The 19,477-nt window shown below is 39.9% G+C and overlaps 1 protein-coding gene and 1 pseudogene across 4 annotated transcripts in view; one reads left to right on the top strand and one right to left on the bottom strand.

Moving 5' to 3' along the window:
* ACYP2 (acylphosphatase 2) overlaps positions 1–19,477 on the top strand; it is a 321,268-nt gene that overhangs the window by 167,977 nt on the left and 133,814 nt on the right. For all 4 annotated transcript variants that reach the window (XM_062209437.1, XM_062209439.1, XM_062209435.1 and 1 more), the window contains 2 exons: positions 3,430–3,446; positions 8,422–8,531. In XM_062209437.1, coding sequence (XP_062065421.1) covers positions 3,444–3,446; positions 8,422–8,531 — 113 coding nt within the window. In that variant the 5' untranslated portion in view covers positions 3,430–3,443. The remainder of the gene's footprint in view (positions 1–3,429; positions 3,447–8,421; positions 8,532–19,477) is intronic.
* On the bottom strand, positions 8,828–9,199 carry LOC133772956 (large ribosomal subunit protein eL36-like; annotated as a pseudogene).

The raw sequence follows: 19,477 nt of genomic DNA on the forward strand, positions 1-19,477 counted from the left end.
CATATTACTATGTTCTGAAATTCCCCCGCTCATGATAAAAAGACTATACACTTTTGTCTAGTTCTCTCTTTTCAGCATTGTCTGGTTGACCTGAAGTTTCTTGAATTTTCTGCCATTTTTTTTTATGTCTACTACTTAATGTCTTTTCCTCCATTTATATAACAGATTGCCTTTCTGAGTCTCCTTAAGATCAATACTTGCTACTCATCATTCCTGCACATGTTATATATATCTTTTGCAATATTTTATAGCCCTGTAAAAATTCTATTTATGATACTATCTTTTTTTATTGCTTCACTGCTCTTTTTATTCATAGTCATTCGATACTACAATACACTAATGTCAGGAAACATTATTATAAATCTGCTTATAAAATATCTAGGCTACTGATCTCCTCTGTATCCTTTTAACTAGTCTCCGTTGCTGTGGGTAGAAGCAGTATCTTTTGATCTCTGTGGAGATCAGTTTAATCTAGACTCTGGGACTTCCCAAAGCAATTTTTTGAATGTTTTTTCAATGAAGCTATAGTTTACATTCAATGACATTCACTATTTTTAGTATACAATACAGTGATTTTGACAACTGCATGCAGTCATGTATCTACTGCTACAACTGAGATATGCAACAGTCCCATCACTCCGAAAAATTCCTTTGTGCCACTTTATAGCACTCTCTCCCAGGTCGTGACAACCAGCAGTCAGTCTCTGTCTCTGTAGTTTTGCCTTTTCCAGAATGTGGAATTACATATTATATGTCAGTCTGGCTTGTTTCATTTACATGTTGTGTTTGTGATTCATACATGTTATTGCTTGTATCCATATTTGATTCCTTTGTATTGCTGAGTAATACCATTTGTGTGGATCTACAATGGCTTATTTATGCCAATGTATTTTTTTTTAATTATTTATTTGAAAGAGTTACACAGAGAGAGAAGGAGAGGCAGAGAGAGAGAGAGAGAGAGCGAGCGCTCTTCCATACACTGGTTCACTCCCCAATTAGCCACAATGGCCAGATCCGTGCTGATGCGAAGCCCGGAGCCAGGAGCTTCTTCCTGGTCTCCCATGCGGGTGCAGGGGCCCAAGGACTTGTGCCATCTTCTACTGCTTTCCCAGGCCATAGCAGAGAACTGGATAGGAAGTGGAGCAGCTGGGACTTGAACCGGAACCCATATGGTATGCCGACACTGCAGGTGGCAGCTTTACCTGCTATGCCACAGCACCGGGCCCTCCAATGTATTTTGAAATAACATTTTTATTTAGCTAGTTATTTGAAAGGGAGTTATTGGAACGGGGGGAGATTGATTGATTCCCAGCCAGGAACTCAATCCTGGTCTCCCACATTGGTGGTAGGGACCCAACTACTTGAACCATCACCTGCTGCTTCCCAGGGTGTTTAGCAGGAGGCTAGAATGGACAGTGGATCCAGGACTTCAACTCAGGCACTCTTATATGGGATGTAGGCATCATAAGCTGTGTCTTAACTGATACACTTATCCCTTTCAGCTTTCAGTGTGTGTGTGTGTGTGTGTTTTATTAGACAGGCAGAGTTAGACAGTGAGAGAGAGAGAGACAGAGAAGAAGGTCTTCCTTCTGTTGGTTCACCCCCAAATGGCTGCCATGGCCGGCACGCTGCGCCAATCCGAAGCCAGGAGCCAGGTGCTTTTCCTGGTCTCCCATGCGGGTGCAGGCGCCCAATCACTTTGGCCATCCTCCACTGCCTTCCCGGGTCACAGCAGAGAGCTGGACTGGAAGAGAAGCAACCAGGACTGGAACCCGGTGCCCATATGGGATGCCTGCACCACAGGCAGAGGATTAACCAAGTGAGCCACGGTGCTGGCCACTTTCAGTGTGTTTTTAATTGCTAATGTCCTCTCTGTGAAATGTGTTTTTAAAAATCATTTGGCTTTTTGGGTACAAAAAGGAAATTTTCTGTTCTAGGTGAGAATAAAAATGAAGTTGCAGTTTTGGTACTAATGAGCATTGTATTTCTGCCCCTGCCACACTCCTAATGTTTCTTCACTTAGGCCCTACTCCTAGGAAGGAGCTCAGAGGTGGGGCATATCTATCCCAAAGATGTCTGTTCTGTGCATCTTTTTGGATTAAGTGTCTTCCAAGTAGCAATTTTCAGGAATAACCTGCGATTTGGTATTTAGGGTCATTGCTACCATTCTGAAAACAGATGTAAGAAGGCTTTCCTTTTCTGCTAAAGGGTCCCAAATCATAAGTGCACACACTTGATAGCTAGTAACCTGACTGCCTCTTGTTTTGCCTTTACTTTTCAGCTCAGTTCTCCATATATCAGTATTTGGTCCCAAACAACTCTGGTTATGGAATCCCATAACATTCTTATCTGAGATGGAGCTCCCAGTATTGCAGGTTGGGTAACCAAGGTAGTTGGTCAATATGGAATGCCCTGGTCTACTATAGTCTAGATAGAGAAAACAACCAAGATCAGTAATACAACCCAAACCTGTAGGACTCCAAGTATCAACATAATGTAGCCCATACCACAGAGATTCCAAGTATTTACAGAAGCCAAGTTATAGTCAAGCATCTCATTTCTGATATATGCTTCACTGGGCTTATAACTAGAAGTAAAATTAAAACAAGAAAGTTTCATTGCACTTAAACTAGAGTTTAGTATTTGTATTTAAAGAAGAAATTCTAAAAGCTGAAAATAGGTAAATTTTATGCCAAATATACTCACTATCCATATAATAAGCATTTAAAAATTTTATTTAGAAGACAGCATAGCAGTGGAGGATGGCCCAAGTGCTTGGGCCCTGCACCCCATGGGAGACCAGGAGAAGCACCTGGCTCCTGCCTTTGGATCAGTGTGGTGAGCCAGCTGCAGCGGCCATTGGAGGGTGAACCAATGGCAAAGGAAGACCTTTCTCTCTGTCTCTGTCCACTCTTCCTGTCAAAAAAAAAAAAAAAAAAAAAAAGACAGCATAGCAAAGGGACACACACACACATGCACACACACACGAGATCATTAATATGTGGATTCACTCTCCAAATAGCTACAATAACCAGGCTTGGACCAGGCTGGGGCCAGGGTTCAGAAACCCCATCTGGATCTCTCTTGTGGATGTCAGGGGACCCCAGTACTTGGGCCATTATCCACTGCTTTCCCATATATATTAGCAGGGAGCTTTATTAGAAGCAAAGTAGTTAGGACTTGAACTGGTACTCCATTATGGGATGCCAGCATTGCAAGTAGCAGCTTAACCCACTACCACAATGCTGGTCCCCCAACCATTTTGTTTTATTTAGCACTTTAAAATAGAATATGTAGTTCAGAATTTCATTAAACTTTGGTTTCATTTATTTATCATTTAATAAGTACATGAAAGTTAAGTTGAAAAAATATATATGTATTTTTAAAGAGAGTCAAACTGAAATTTCTTTTTATCTTTCTTTCATACAGGTGTTTGCTTCAGAATGGTAAGTCAATACAATCTTATTATTTTCATTGCCATATTTTCTTCTGTTATTTTTAATCACAGAGAATTTTATACTTGATGTTAGTCGGTTGCTTATTTCCTATACTTGACAACAAATGAAGAAACAAATATTTCATTGAAATTATTGGAATTTTTGTTAAAGCTTTCTTTAAATATAGTCTGTCAGGTCAGAGTCTTCATTGGACTGGCACCACAGCAATCATGGTGAACTGACTGCATATTGTGTGTGACCACTGGGTTCACATACTTGTCCCTCTGGGATTATCCTTTGGATGCTGTCTGCAATGAATGAGGACAAGCTAACAGCCTTTCAGAACAAGACTGTGTTATTTAAAAGGGAACTGAGACTCACTGAAGCAGATATATGTAAGAAGAGGCTTACAGAATGTTCACATTTAAAAAAAAAGATTTATTTATTTGAAAGTTAGACAAACAGAAGAAGTAGAGAGAGAAAGAGAATTTTCCATATTCTGGTTCACTCCCCAACTGGCCACAATGGCCAGCCAGGAGCCAGGAGATTCTTCCACATCTCCCACGTGGGTGTAGGGGCCCAAGGATTTGGGCCATCTTCCACTGCTTTCCCAGGCCATAGCAGAGAGCTGGATTGGAAGTGGAGCAGCTGGGACTCGAACTGGCGCCCATATGGGATGCCGGCACTACAGGTAGCGGCTTTACCCGCTATGCCACAGTGCCGGTCCCCAAAATGTTCACATTTGAAAAGCTACAAGAGAAATAAAAACATGTTTATTATTGCTTTTTAAATAACCCATTAACAACACTACCACCGTCCTAGTTTTTAATGTTTTCAATGATTTTCAAAAGTGCCTCTCTTGGAGTGGTGGTAATTAAGCATTTTGGTTGGGTATACTGAATATAAAGTATAGGATTTTCCTCATATCCTGAATGGAATAAACCCTCTCACAGCCAAAGGAAAATGCTAGTGTTGCACAAGGAAGTAGTTCTGAGGTTTTCAGCAGTTAAAACTTCTCGTCACTCTTTATTTTCAAAAATACTCTTTCCTGGGAGCTCAGGCGCTAACAGGTGGACAGGCCGTGCCACAGGGTGCTGGGAAGGGGCCGGATGGTCTACCACAGGTGTGCCAAGTGCTTCCTTACCAAGTGAAGGCTAAGAGAGCCGAAACCTAACCATCTTGAGTTTCCCCGAAGATGTGCTCTTCCACATGCTGAAGTGGTTTTCTCCTGGGGACGTCCGAGCTGCTGGACCTCAACAGTAGCGTGTGGGCATGTGCCAGCTTTCAGGACCTGTGGCCTTCTTCAAACAACCAGAAGCTCTTTCCGAGGGCTGCTGAGAGGGAAACTGCGAAGCTGCGTGAGTCTGGACCTGAGGAGACCCGCGCGGACGTGCACGGCCCGAAAGCTTCTCGCTGGCTCATCTGGCCGGGCGACTCACTACAGGTGCGGCACCCTTCATCTGGCTCTTCCTTGGCAACCGGAAGCTGCTGCAAGGCCAGGGCTCACGAGTGCTTCCGGGCTGATGACTGAGGCGTCCATCCTGGCTGCGTGGTCAGAATGCTGAGTGTCCGTGGATGAAGACGAAAAGAAAACAAGGTTCTTAGCCAGCTTGTCTCTTGTCTGGAAAGTAACACAATAGCGGATGTGTCAGTTGCCGGAAAAGTCTGCCACTGCTTATACAAACTCAGAAACTGCTGGCTGGCGGGTTTGCCAGAACCCGGAAGAGGCCTCCACTGCGTCCGGTCATCCGGAAGTCCTCCTTGTCTTAAAGGTCTCCGCAACTCACTGCTCAGGGCCGAGAGCTGGGAAAGTGCTTGGTTCAATCTCTATTCACCCTCACCTTTGCCTTTAAGGCAGCCAGTCTTTTCCTTTGTAAATGTTTGTGGGCTACACCTGTTACTGAAACGCATCCCACTCACTTTGGAAGCTTGTCCTGTAGGGAAATCCTGGCCTGACAGCAAAAGTTGAGGCTGCTTCAGAACAGAGGGGCTGGTGGAATTCAGTCCAGTCTTTTTGGCGACCTACTCGCTGTATCCTGCCTCATCACGAGCAGGAAATCAAGGATTTGTAGTTGTCTAGCCCTTTTCTTCCACCACTTGCAGCTGTAAAGAAGTCGTTTCAGGTTAAATCAGAATAAGCCCCAGTTTGACAAATGGAAGCAAACTTATTCTTGCCACTCTACCTAGTGATGGAGGCAGACTTACTCTAATCACTCTGCCTAGTGATGGAGGCACCATGCTCAAAGACGAGGGGAAAAAGGGAAGAAATTCCCGTGGATAGACTGCTCAGCATGATGTTGCATAGAAAATTGTGTGTACCTGTGTGTAAAGGTAAGCAACAGAACTTAAAAGAAATGTAACAATGTGGTTCTTTGGAATCTCAAAGTATTCAGTAAGAATAGTAAGTTCTGACAAGTTCAGAGGACCTCAGTGGATTCTCAAAAAAATAGGAAATAAATGCAACTGTGGTACCTAATATAGAACAATATCAATCTCATTTCTATTCCACAGTGCACTTTTAAACATGGGTGTTGATCAGGTTAGCAAATTATATTTTTCTCTCTATGTTTTGTGTGAATAGCTAGTAGCTTCTGAAATATTTTTGTTTTTAAAGATTTTTTATTTATTTGAAAGGCAGAGTAACAGAGAGAGAGGGAGAGACAAACACAGAGATTTTCACCTGCTGGTTCACTCCCTAAGTGGCCACAACGGCTGGTGCTGGGCCAAGTCCAAGCCAGGAGCCTGGATATTCCTCCTGGACTCCCACGTCAGGGCAGGGTCCGAAGCACTTGCCACCTTCCACTGCTTTCCCAAGTGCATTAGCAGGGATCTGTATCGGAAGTGGAGCAGTCAGGACTCAGCCAGTGCTCTGATGGGTTGCCAGTGTAGTAGGTGGAGGCTTAACCTACTACTACACATCACTGCCCACCCCCCAAAATATATTTAACAATAGTAGTTTTGGGTAAATATTTGGCACAGTGGTTAAGATGCCCCTGTTTTGGATGTCCACATCCCATATTGGAATGCCTTGGTGGGAGTCCTGGTCCTGCTTCTGATTCCAGCTTCTTCTAATGGTCCTGCTGGGAGGCAAGAGGTGACAGCTCAAGTACATGGGTGCCTGCCACACTTGGGAGATCTGAATTGAATTTTGGCTGCCGGCTTTGGTCTGACCCCAGCCCTGGCTGTTGCAGGCATTTGGAAAGTGAACCAGCTGGTAGGAGAACTCTAATTGTCTCTGTCTCTCTATGTATTTTATTTATTTTAAATAAAGTTTTCAAAATTTGAATGTTTCTGGTGAAGATGCTAGGTATTCCTGTTAGTGGGTGTAAAAATCAGCCCATGATTTTCAGGGAGCGTTTAGGCATGTGTAGCTAAAGACATAACACAGCTGCTGCTGTGTAGTAACCATGTAAGGAACTAAGTACAGATATTAAAAAGACTAAGCAAAAATGTTTCATAAAACCATAAATCAGAAACACTGTTAGTGGAAAAATAGGTGAAGCAGATAGTTAATAGCAAGGAAATAGTTACTGTTAGGCAAGCAAAGAAAATATAAAATGTATGTATATTATGTTCACACATGGATATACATATGATATTACAAATGCATTGAAAATTCTAGAAGGAAATAAAGTGATTCTTCAATGTCCTTAGGTGATTGATTCCAGGACCGCCTTCTCCTCCCACCCCCATCCACAGATTTTAATAAGTATAAATGTCATTATACTTGCAAATAACCTACGAAATCCTTCTGTTTAGCTCATATACTGTTTATATTACCTGTAATACTAATACTAATACCTAGTATTACAGTGTAATTGCTACATAAATAATTATACTGCATTGTTTAGGGAACAATAACAAGAAAAAAGTTAATATGTGTTAAAAAAAATACTCTTCCTAAAAGTTAATTGTAGTGTGCATTTTTTACCTACTTGAGTAGGCCCCTGTGGTTCTCCACTACTGAGGGTTCAGACATGTTCCTACCAACAAAGGCTGTATTTTGTGATAGCCCCATCACTCACAATTTGGGTTGTCCATTTATTATGTAGTAAGAGCTTGACTTAGTTTTCAGAACCATCTCCTCATCAATCCTAGCTGTAATCATGTTGGTTTCTATTATCTCATCTAGTTGCTGTTGTGTAGTATAAAGGTCTTGATTATCTTGACCTCTAAACAGGAACAGCACATTTTTAAAAAATTCTAATAGAGTGAATTCACAAGAATTTTAATATGATGTAGTTAAAATAATTCAAAATCAAAATATTGCTAGTTTTTTATTTTCCAGTAATAAAACTGAATTTAGAGTTGAGAAAAGGAAATATAAAAAATGACATTAATAGGAGAGAGAAATTTATCCATAGACAGTTGCAACATTTCTGTGGTAAGTCCAGAGCCAGAAGAAATCATTAGTCTTTTACTCTACAATAACTGCAAGGCAGCATATCTATGTTAATGTTTTTGTTAGTTTAATTTTCTATTGAAATTCTTTTTCTCCATTTTTGTTGGAAATTTTAAGATGTTTTAGTGTGTTTCTGCCTGTGAATGCTTTGTTGTTTATAAGTAGATATTTTCCTCCATTTCTGAGAATCATGGATTGATAGTCATTTTAGAACTCAGATTAGCAGTGTAATTTTGTGTTAATATGTATGAGGGCAATGCAGCCGATTTTATGAATCCCTAAACACGTCATAGAAACTGTTTCTGAAATAATTCCTACTATTTATTTAATTCCTACGAGCTTATTTTTTTCATAATATACTTGTTTTTACTGAGAGTGAAATTTAACAACGGAAACACTTTAAGTGAAGGTTATTGTAAGTAGAAGTGTTACAGTAGATCAGCTACACAGTTTGGTTGTATAGACTGTTATTTTAGGAAAAATGATCATCAAATTCATGTTTTCTGAAAAATAGGATCATGTGGTTTATAAAAGTCAAACTTTTGATGCTGGACGTCTTTTCTCCTGTGTTTTCCTGTCCAGTATACAGAGGGTGAAGCTAAGAAAATAGGAGTGGTTGGCTGGGTGAAGAATACCAGCAAAGGCACTGTGACAGGCCAAGTTCAAGGTCCTGAAGACAAAGTCAATTCTATGTGAGTATTAAGACTGATAACATGCATAAAATTTGTGAGGCTATTTTAATATTTTGTTGGGCAACAAGAATAGTATTTTATGGGCTATAGTTTGTAGATCATAAGTAAACCAACATATTTTTTGACAAGGTAGCAGAGAAATTCCCAGAATTGGGAGTAGAATTTCTGTGTGTGTGTGTGTGTTTGTGTGTGTGTGTTTTGGTGTGTGTCAACTATTATGATTAAAAAAAATTTCCAGTATCTGTTGGCTGCTTGCTTCTGTGGCCCCATTCCATGGACTGACCCTTCCTTCCCCCTCAGTACCTGGACAGAAGTAGAGCACTGGGCTTGGGTGAGGGACTTGAAGGGGCCCTATCCTTCTTGGCTGCAGCTTTACTTGTAGTGGCCAGGATGCTGCTCAGCTCCTCATGCTTCTTCTTGGCATGGATTCCATTCCCACCCTTTACTTGATGAACTTGAAGGCCCTTTTGTCCTTGGAGACCTTGAGCAGTTCTGTAGCGCTGTGTTCAGATAAGGCAAAGCCACACACCATCTAAATTTTGTCCCAAATGAACTTGGTCTGCTTGCAGAAGCGCCCACAGCTATAGCTGTTCCTTGTCTTGTTCATGTTCTTGGTCACCTTGTAGACCTTTGTTGAGGACCATGGCCATCAGGTAGCACAGAGCCATGGCCTCAAGAGGATCTGGAGTTCCAGATGGTGATAGGTCTTGGCTGCCAATTTCTGTTTAGGAATGGATTTCCTTGGTGTACGGGTCTCAGGAGAATATTATACTACTTCCCAATGTATATGAATTTGTTCTGTAGCATCTCTGCCCACATAGGGGAAATGTCCAGGGCCCAGGTATGTCCAGGGTTCCAAGTGTTGCAACAGAAGCATAGTGCCTCAGGATGGTTCTTAAAAGTTTTTCAAGTAGCATTCAAGGCAAAAAAATTGCCATCTCCTTTTTATTGTACAAGTACCTTGCTTATCTAATTGTAATTTTATTTGTACTGTCAGTGAGAATGTGTTTTATGAAGTGTATAATTACCATAATATGCGTCCTTAGTGCAAAATGGACCAGTTTCAGTAATATTAGGAAAAGTACTTGTATATTCATAGGCCTTGTTTCTTTAGCTTAGTAATTTCTTTTGTTCTCTGTAGTCTTTAATTTATTTATTATTTTTAAATTTAAGATACAAATCTATATATGGAGTGAGAGAGAGAGAAGCACACTTGCATTTGCTAGTTCAGTCCTCAAATGCTCATACCTGCCAGTGTTCCCATCACTACTGCCTCCCAGGATCTGCCTTGGTGGGGAACTGGAGTTAGGAGCTGGAGCTGGGAATCAAGCCCAGGTACTCTGATATGAGTTATTGATGTCTTAACCGTTAAGCCAAATGTCAACCCTCACCCTGTGTTTTAGAATAAAAATTAGCTAACATTTATCAAACATCTGGAATTGGAATGTGGGGAATCTGCTAAGCACTTTACTTGAATTATTTTGTTTAATCTTCACAGCAGACTCCATGAGGTAAGTACTAAGTAACACTCAACTTACTTTATTTTGTTGTTTGCAATTTAAATTTGTTTTCATTACTTAATGTTTTCAGATTTTAAAAGCAATACTTTTTGCTTGTTGTAATAAGTGAAGTAATACAATGCAGAGGGATATAAAAGCAGACCACATGTAATAGTAGACCATAGATATAAAAGTAATCTGCCCCTTCCTCTGTGTTTCCTTTCCCTTTATGTGCCACCTGTGCCAATGGCTTTGTAAACTTTCCATATGTTTCTTGGTCATAGAAATATTAAGCTTATATCCATAATTAAGATTTTGCTTCTTGTTACTGAAATGGAATAGTTCATGCATATTTTTCTGTAACATGTTTTTGTTTAATGGATATTCCAATGGTCAGTAAACATATCATTATTAACTCCTCATTTCTACAAATTCCTTTTCTGTATAGGTAGCATTTGTATGTTAAAACACACTCCAATTTGAAAAGTGGTGTTAAAAATTCATTTTCAAAAAATAAAAACTCACAGTTAATGAAAAACAATATTTTTCAGTAGGATTGTTACAAAATACACAAAGGATTGGGAGGCTTACATTGCATGGAACTGACAGTTCACTGGTCAAGAAAATGCTGAATGATTCTGCAGTAGTTGAAGAATGGGGACTGGGTGTTAAATGGAAGCTCATGCAAATCACGTTATCTAATCCACGTGATTCCAGGTCTTTGATAAATGTGATCAACATAAATGGAATCATACTATTCATTTCTTTCCAAGTCCTGCATTCTTACCTGACTTTTCAAGTCATGTGTGTTAGCAAGCTGGTTTGTATGTTCTCTCTCTCTCTCTGTCTCTCTCTAACACACATACAAAGGGACACAATGTGCCTACTTCAGTGCACACATATCTTGAGCTTTGATCAGTATTTGCTTTTTTAAAATGAAATTGTGGTGTATGCCCTTTTCTACACTTTCATCACTCAAAGATATATTCAGGAACATGTTTTTGAGTCAGCTGGTACAGCTTAAATTAATTCTTTTTAATGGTTGCTTATTATTCCAAATATAGATATACCATTATTTAGTACCATAATACTGGAAATTCATTTTTTTGTTTCTTGATTTTTGCAGTAAGAGCAATGCTGCAATAAATGTTTTATTGATGACTTTATTTGTATGTGATATATTCCCAAGTGTGATTTGTTGATCCAAGTGTGTGTATATTTTTAGTATTTAAATATTTGCCAGGTAACTTTCTAAAATAGCTCTACACAATTTATATTTCTTCTTCCTCATCCTATCAGCAATTGGTATTATTTCTAACTTTTCTTTTATCTGTTTGGCTGTAGAGTGATTTATTTTTTTTTACTGGAATGTGACTTTCTCTAATTACCAGCTAACTTGGGCATCTTTATGGCTTATGGCCATCTGCATTTGTTCTCATGAACTCCCTTTTCAGATCCTGTAGCCATTTCCCATTCAGTTGCTTGTCTGTTGCCAATTTTTAAAGAGCTTTTTGTATGTTGGTGATGATTACTAACCCATTAGCTGTTATGTATTTTATAAGTATTTTCCCCAATTTATCATTTGCCTATTAGTTTTGTTTATGATAGCCTCTGCAACATAATAGTTTTAAGTTTTTATAAACTGAAATATGTCTGTCTGTCTTACTGGTTGAAAAACAGATTGTGAATGTTGTTTATAGCCCTTGCCTAGTTTCCTGCTGAATTATGGTCTTTTTATTTATTGAACCCTTTATTTAGTGGAATATTAAACCTTTGACTATAATGTAAACTAAAAATGTCATCTCAAAAAATAATAAATAAAATATAAAGTTGAAAAAAATATATTTTACTTATTTGAAAGAGTGACACAGAGAGAGGAAGACAGAGAAATAGATCTTTCATCTGCTGGTTCATTCCTCCTATGACTGCAATGGCCAAGGCTGGTCCCAGCAAAAGCTGGGAGCCTAGAAATCCATCCACATGGTTGGCAGGGGGCCAAATACTTGGGGCATCTTCTGCTGCTTTCCCAAGTGCATTAACAGGGAGCTGGATCGGAAAGCAGAGCAACGCACTTGAACTGGCATCTCTCCAATATGGGATGCTGGCATTGCAGACAGTGGCTTAACCTGTTGCGCCACAATGCTGGCTCTTCCCTGAAAGTTCTTGATGCTGTTGGCATATGGCATCATGTGAACATTCATGGATTAGTTATAGTAATCTGGCTCCTTTATTGGCTGTCCTTCTAGAAATTCTAAACTGTTAATTTTCCCTGGGCCCTTGGATACTTCTGTTATTTCAGTACCACATAGCACCCTATGTCAAGGTTTGCCCAGGTCCACTGTTAACGTTTTTGCAGATCAGTCCTACAGTACTCCCCAAACTCAAATTGTCCCAAACCTGCAGTTGGTGTATTGTTTGCTATGAACTGAGGATGTGCCTAGAAAGGGGTAATCTATCCCTGCTGGCCTCTTCCTGAGACTGTAGTAGGTTCAAAATCCTTGTCCTATGTCTGTCAATGTAACTGCTAGATCACATCCTGAGCCCACAGTCTGCTAAGATGAGTGTAGCAGGGGTCAGGACCAAAACTCACTCTGGTTTTGTCTATCTGCTGCTGAGGTTGGCTCACTGCCTGATGCTGCACCTACCAGCCACTGGTGATGCTGGCTGAAGTATAAGACTGTTCAACCAGGATACAGAACTCTGCTTGACACTGAAGTAGGTCCACAGGCTTGTCAAACTATGCCTCTCAGATAAACTCAAATGAATAAGCAATGATCCCAGCTTCTTCATGAGTCCCTCTGGAGAGACCTATGTCTTGACTTCAAGTGGTGTTAGGAAAAAGAGTATCTGGCATTTTCAGTTTTTGTCCTAGCAGGTGGGATTTGGCACCAGCTTATGAAGATGGAAGATCATTTTCTCTCTCTCTTTTTGTAATTCTGCCTTTGAAATAAATAAATAAATCTGGGCTGGCACTGTAGTGAATGTTAAGCCTCTACCTGAAGTGCTGGCATCCTGCATGGGTGCCAGTTTGAGTCCTGGCTGCTCCACTTTTTTTTTCCCCAGAGAGAAAAGCAAATTTATTTATGTCAGAAACCTCCAGCCAGAGTGGCCTGAAAGGGGGGGGGGGGGTGGGGCTCCAAAAGAGGCAAAACCTGAAGGGGCTAGTGGAAGTGGGGTTTTTAAGCACCATTTTGGGTGGGGAACAAAAAGAAAACTGCTACTCAGCTAACATTCGGTTATAAGGTGGGGACAAAACCCATCAAAGGACCTGATTTATTTATTTGAAAGGCAGAGTTGAGGTAGAGGGAGAGACAGAGAGAGATCTGCCATCCTCTGGTTCATGCTTCTAATGGCTGCAATGGCTGGAGCTTCTTCTGAGTCTCCCACATGGGTGGAGGGGCCCAAATATTTAGGGTATCTTCCCCTGCTTTCCCAGGCACAGTAGCAAAGAATGCTTGATCTGACATGGAACAGCCGGGTCTCGAACTGGCACCCACATAGGATGCCAGCACTGCAGGCTGCAGCTTTACCTGGTACGCCACAACATTGGCCCCACCATGTAAGTTTTGATTCTAGTTCTCAAGTTCTATAAAGCAACAAGTTAAAATTTTGACTGGAATTACATTGAGAGAAATGTAAATCTGGGGAGAATTTATTTACAAAATATATTAAAACTCTCATTTTTTCTTCTTTACTTCTTTCAATAGTGTATTATAATCTTATGGATAAAGGTCATCTTTTTCCCCAAGGTATTTGATAGTTTTGATTCTATTGTAAATTCCATCTCTCAAGCATTTTATTTTCTGCTCATTGCTAATATATAGAAATATAACAAATTCTGTGTATTGTCTTATTTCCAGCAGTTTTACTACACTCACATATTGATTGTACTGACTCACTTTTGGAAGTTTAGTGTATGTAATAATATGTGTCATCTGAGAATAGTGAGAACTTTATTTCTTCCTTTTCCAATCCTCTTCTCTTTTATTTCTTTTTCTTGCCACACTGCACTGGTTAGGACTTCAAGTATGATACTGAATAAAAAGAGAAGAAGTAGCAGTTTTTCTGTGTCTTCTTACTGATCTCAAACATCTGACATTGATGTATGGAACTAAATTATTAAGCAATATACTATTATATAGTAAATATGTACTTCTAAATAATATCTACTTTATTACTTAAAATTAAATAGTATAAGTACTGTAAGTATACTTTAAAGAGTGCCAGCTACGAATAACAGAGAATGATGGGGCAGGAATTGTGGGGTAGCTGGTAAAGCTGCTGCCTGCAATCTCAGCATCCCATATGAACGCCAGTTCATGTCCTAACTACTCCGCTTCCTATCCAGCTCCCTGCTATTGGCTTGGGAAGGGCAGTGGAGGATGGCCCCACAGGTGATTGGGCTCCTACACCCATGTGGAAGACCCACAAGAGGGTCCTGGCTCTTGGCTTTGGCCTGGTCCAGCTCTGGTCATTGTGACCATTTGGGGAGTAGACCAGTGAATGGAGGATCTCTCTCTCTCTCTCTCTCTGTAACTCTGCCTTTCAAATAAATACGTCTTTGAAAAAAAAATAGAGAGAATGAGACGGCAAGGATTTGAGGGTGTTGACATTTACAAGGGTGTGAATAGGATGAATCATCCTAGAATCTTAGTTGGACAAGAAGAGAAATTAATTAGAAGGGAATTGATCGGCGGTGTGAAATGGTTCCTTCGTTGGATCCTTTTTTTTTTTTCCTTCATTGGATTTTTTTTAACGATTTATTTATTTTATTTGAGAGGCAGAGTTACAGAGAGGCAGAGAGAGAGAGAGAGAAAGTTCTTCCATTTGCTGGCTCACTCCCCAGATGGCCACAATGGCTGGAACTGGGATAATCCAAAGCCAGGAGCCAGGAGCTTCTTCCGGGTCTCGCATGTGGGTGCAGGGGACCAAGGGCTTAGGCCATCTTCCAGTGCTTTCCCAGGCCATAGCAGAGAGCTGGATCGAAAGTGGAGCAGCTGGGACTCAAACTGGCGCCCATATGGGATGCCGGGACTACAGGCGGCAGCTTTACCTGCTACAACACAGTGCCAGCCCCTTATTGGATCTTGAACTATAGAATTGTAAAGCTTTGAGAAACACTGTTTTATTGCCCACTTCAGTCTTAGAATCAGTTGGGTCAATGCAGAAAGGAAATATTGGAGTTTGTGTGAAGCAGTAATGATACTTTTTCTCTACTGTGAATGAAGATCTGAGTTAGATGAGTCTTGGACTTTTTCCTCCCTGAATCCAGTTGTTGTGCAACTGGACTTCGTCTAAGCTTTGCTAAGTGGAAATTCCTCCTGCTGTCTGAAAGATTATTGAAATGTTATATACATTTTGGTGTTTGCATGTGTTTCTCTTGTACAGTTGTTTTTTTTTTTTTGGTATAGATTGTGGGTTTCAGAGAGAACAGGGCAGTGAAGCCCAGGTGCTTGTTACCCAGTTTCAATAACAATTAACTTTCTGACAATCTTGTTTCATATATTTCTGTAACTTTTGTTTTCTATCATTGCTAGACTATTTAAAGCACATTTCCAGTATATTTTTCACCTGTAAATCTGGGTAAATGATATCAAATTGGCAATACTTGACAAAATTTTAATGTATAAAAGAACAATTTCATCTAGCATTTTACTATGTTTCAGGCTAATGTTTTACTGTGTTTCTCTAATGTAGGCTGTTTGTATCTGTCAGTGTGTATTCTAAGTCCCATGACAAATCTGCCTTCAGATGTCAAAGTATATCACATAAGCCATCAGTCACGCTTTTCCCTGAGGTCCTGTCATCCTCCTAGTGTGGTCTCAGTTTCCTGTACAACTGCGGCTCTGGTTCCTCTCTTTGCCTCTTTCCTGTGGAGAGGGCTCCTGTTGCCTCATGTTTTTTATCTTGATTTCCTCCCTCATTTTGTAGAAACCTCATTCTTGATAAGAGAAAGGAATTCTCCCAAGGAAAGGTGCATGAGAGACAAAAAGTTTACATTCCTGCATGCTATCGTTTAATCTCTTGCTTGAAGGACTGAGTTGTAAAATTCTTTGCCAAAAATAATCTGCTGATCATCTTGAAGGCATAGTTTCATAATGTCTAAGATTGCTATTCAGAGGTTTGATGTCATTCAGACACAAAGGATTAGGAGTTACAGCTGTTTACTCAGAAATCTTGTTAGGTGCCCAATTTAGTCCTCTTTTTCCATACTTTCTTAACGATCTACCTTCATGCAAGTTTTAATTTGACTTTAAATGTCATGTTATTGGAGGAGAATGGTTTTTCTTTGACAATTTCCTGTCCTCTCTCTTCTTGGTTTTCCTCTTCTGCAACTTCTGTGTGGACCTTGCCTGATTTTAACTTTTCTCGCCTCGTTTCCAAATATTTTTACCTGGGAAATTGCCTTAAGTTTATCTTCCAAGCTTTCTATTTTTTGTTTGTTTCTACTTGCTCAATTATTTTTTTTTAACTTTTATTTAATGAATATAAATTTCCAGTGTACAGCTTATGGATTACAATGGCTTCCCCCCCCATAACTTCCCTCCCACCCGCAACCCTCCCCTCTCCCGCTCCCTCTCCCCTTCCATTTGCATCAAGATTCATTTTCAATTCTCTTTATATACAGAAGATCAATTTAGTATAAAGATTTCAACAGTTTGCACCCACATAGAAACACAAAGTGAAACATACTGTTTGAGTACTAGTTATAGCATTAAATCACAATGTACAGCACATTAAGGACAGAGATCCCACATGAGGAGCAAGTGCACAGTGGCACCTGTTGTTGACCCAACAAATTGACACTCTAGTTTATGGCGCCAGTAACCATCCTAGGCTGTCGTCATGAGTTGCCAAGGCTATGGAAGCCTTCCAAGTTTGCCGACTCTGATCATATTTAGACAAGGTCATAAAAGACAGAGTGAGGATAGTAACCAATGATCCTAAGAGTGGCATTTACCAGGTTTGAACAATTATACAGCATTAAGTGGGGAAGAGGACCATCAGTACACACAGGTTGGGAGTAGAGCCATTGGTGGTAGAGTAGAGGTTATGATTACAAAGGAATGAGGCCCAAGTGCACTAGACAGGGCCTAGAACAAAGGACAGAGTCATTATTAGAGGAGCTAAGAAAGGTGCTGTCTAAGCTACAATTAAGTTTTCTGATTGAGAGGCAAATAGAACCTGATAGAAGGGGCTTGATAATAATCTGGTGGGCTTTAGGCCTTGTAAATTCAGAGGCTCAGACGTATCTATCTCTTCACATGGGGTATATCCTAAGGGAGGTGTGAACCTCCTAGGGGAAGGCACTCTGTTGACTTTCATTACTTGGCTGGCCTAGGAGGAGAGCTGGCCAGGTAAAGGCAGGTGGCATCTCTAACAAGAAATTTACAGTTCTGCCTGTAATGTTGCTGACCCTACTTGGCCGTCCCCTCAGCTGCAGTGGTCACTTTGGAAGTTGGGCTGAGTGAAGGGCTTTTCAGCTTAGAGCCAATAAGATCTGTGGCTCTGACCTGGGCATCCTTCGACTCCAGGGCAGGTCCATTTCCAGTGATCCAACTCTTGGCAGAGCTGCCAGGGCTCTTCACAAGCTGACTTCTGCTGAAGCCCAGGCTTACCACATTGAAAGCCACTGCAGTGGACTGGCCTGTTGGGTCTCCTTGAGGGCAGATCACTGTACAGATCAGCCATTAATAGGCCTGCCACCCATTGCTTCTGATGCCGAGCTTTCTTTTCCTCCTGGTTTGTGTTAAAGCAGACCAGAGGATGCAAGTCAAGGGAGTGCCCGAGTCCCATCTCTAATCTTCGGTGGCCTGAACTACAAGTCTATAGTCACAGGCATGTTCTGTAGTAGTTTTTCTAAGGTAGACAATGCCCATGAGGAAAATTATATTCTCACTTTAAAACTTTCTTTCCCTTTGGTCTGAAAGGGAGGTTTTTTCTACTTACTGTATACTTCACTGATGGCGAAGTGAATCTAGCTATGAGATTATTATTTGAGTTCTTATTTTGGCTATGCTATTGCAGAAAAATGTTAGCCATCTCTTTTATAAGGTCTAAAGATTAAATTGTGCATCCTACAGATTCCTTCATAATAGAATTAGTTTCCTACCTTGAAGAGAATAGAGAAATGAAAGAACAAGTTGGGCTTAGAATAGAGAAATGAGGGAGCAAGTCCTAGATCGCTTGCTGACAATAGCAATATCACATGAATACTTAGCAAACCGTTTCAACCATTAGATAACAACTTAAGAAAACATTTACCAGAAGGTCCAATGCCTTCTATAAATTTTAAGAATCATGTATTTGAAAACACCTCTTAAATATCTAACATGGTGTAGTTTGTTTAGCCAGTAAACTTAAGCACAACCATCTAAAATGTTTTTAGTTTCTTTCTACCAACAAGTCTAAAACATATGATACACAAATTCAGGTCCTACAAATTAAAATGTATCTTTGATTGATTTTAGCAGCTTAAATTTATGGACAATCTTATCTATAAGCCATTTAAAATAAAACTCTTAATAAAATTTCCCCATGTGGACATACAATATGTACACACATATAATATAGCATAATAGACCAATATAGCAATTTTAATAATAGCTTTTAAAATCTTTAACTCTTTTTGTAGATTGCCAATTGATTTGAATTGCTTTTTCTTTTTAGTAACCTCAGTTCACCATACTTTCTCTCAGTTGGTACTGTTAATACATTATTGGCTTCATCTGTTTACAGAGCCATCCCAAAGTACTGAATACAATAAAAGTGGCTGGAAAAAGTCCATAGGAACCTATAGGAGGACAGCTAAACACAGAACCAACAACGCTTTAGTTTTATGAGCAGCAAATCATATATAACTGTGGATGACAAAAGACTTTAAGTCGCCATGTTTAAAATTATAAACTCATCAACCAACAAGAGGCACTTGCTTACTTCACAGTATTTTTGAAAGCACCTGTAGGGTTTTACAAGTATTTAACCCTTTAGGCCTCTGGGGCTTTCTCATTAAGATAACTATCATGTCTAGTAACACAAGATCATTAGACTTTTTAATTCTCAAACATTTGTATTAATAGCATTTTCCATTATAGAAACATAAAGTCTGGTACCACATCACATCTTGACAGTCCTTCTAATATACTCCAAATAGACTGATTAGTTGGTGTCTCTATAAGATGAGAGACATAGGTCCTTCGATTTTTTCAGTTGGGCCCAAACTGGAAAAACCAAAGTCCAGGATTTACTGGAAATTTTAGAGACCAGATTGTTTGAAACTTTGATTTTTTGAATGCCTGTCAAGAATGCCAAGAAGGCTCAAAATCCAAAATATCTGGTTGAAATAAGATTTCTTAAAATCATGACATAACATAGACCAAATTTGATCATTGTTACAAGGTGATTATTCAAATTTTTGAAAAAAGCACATATTTAAATAACCCATAG

This window comes from Lepus europaeus, chromosome 13, assembly GCF_033115175.1.
Source record: "Lepus europaeus isolate LE1 chromosome 13, mLepTim1.pri, whole genome shotgun sequence".
NCBI lineage: Eukaryota > Metazoa > Chordata > Mammalia > Lagomorpha > Leporidae > Lepus > Lepus europaeus.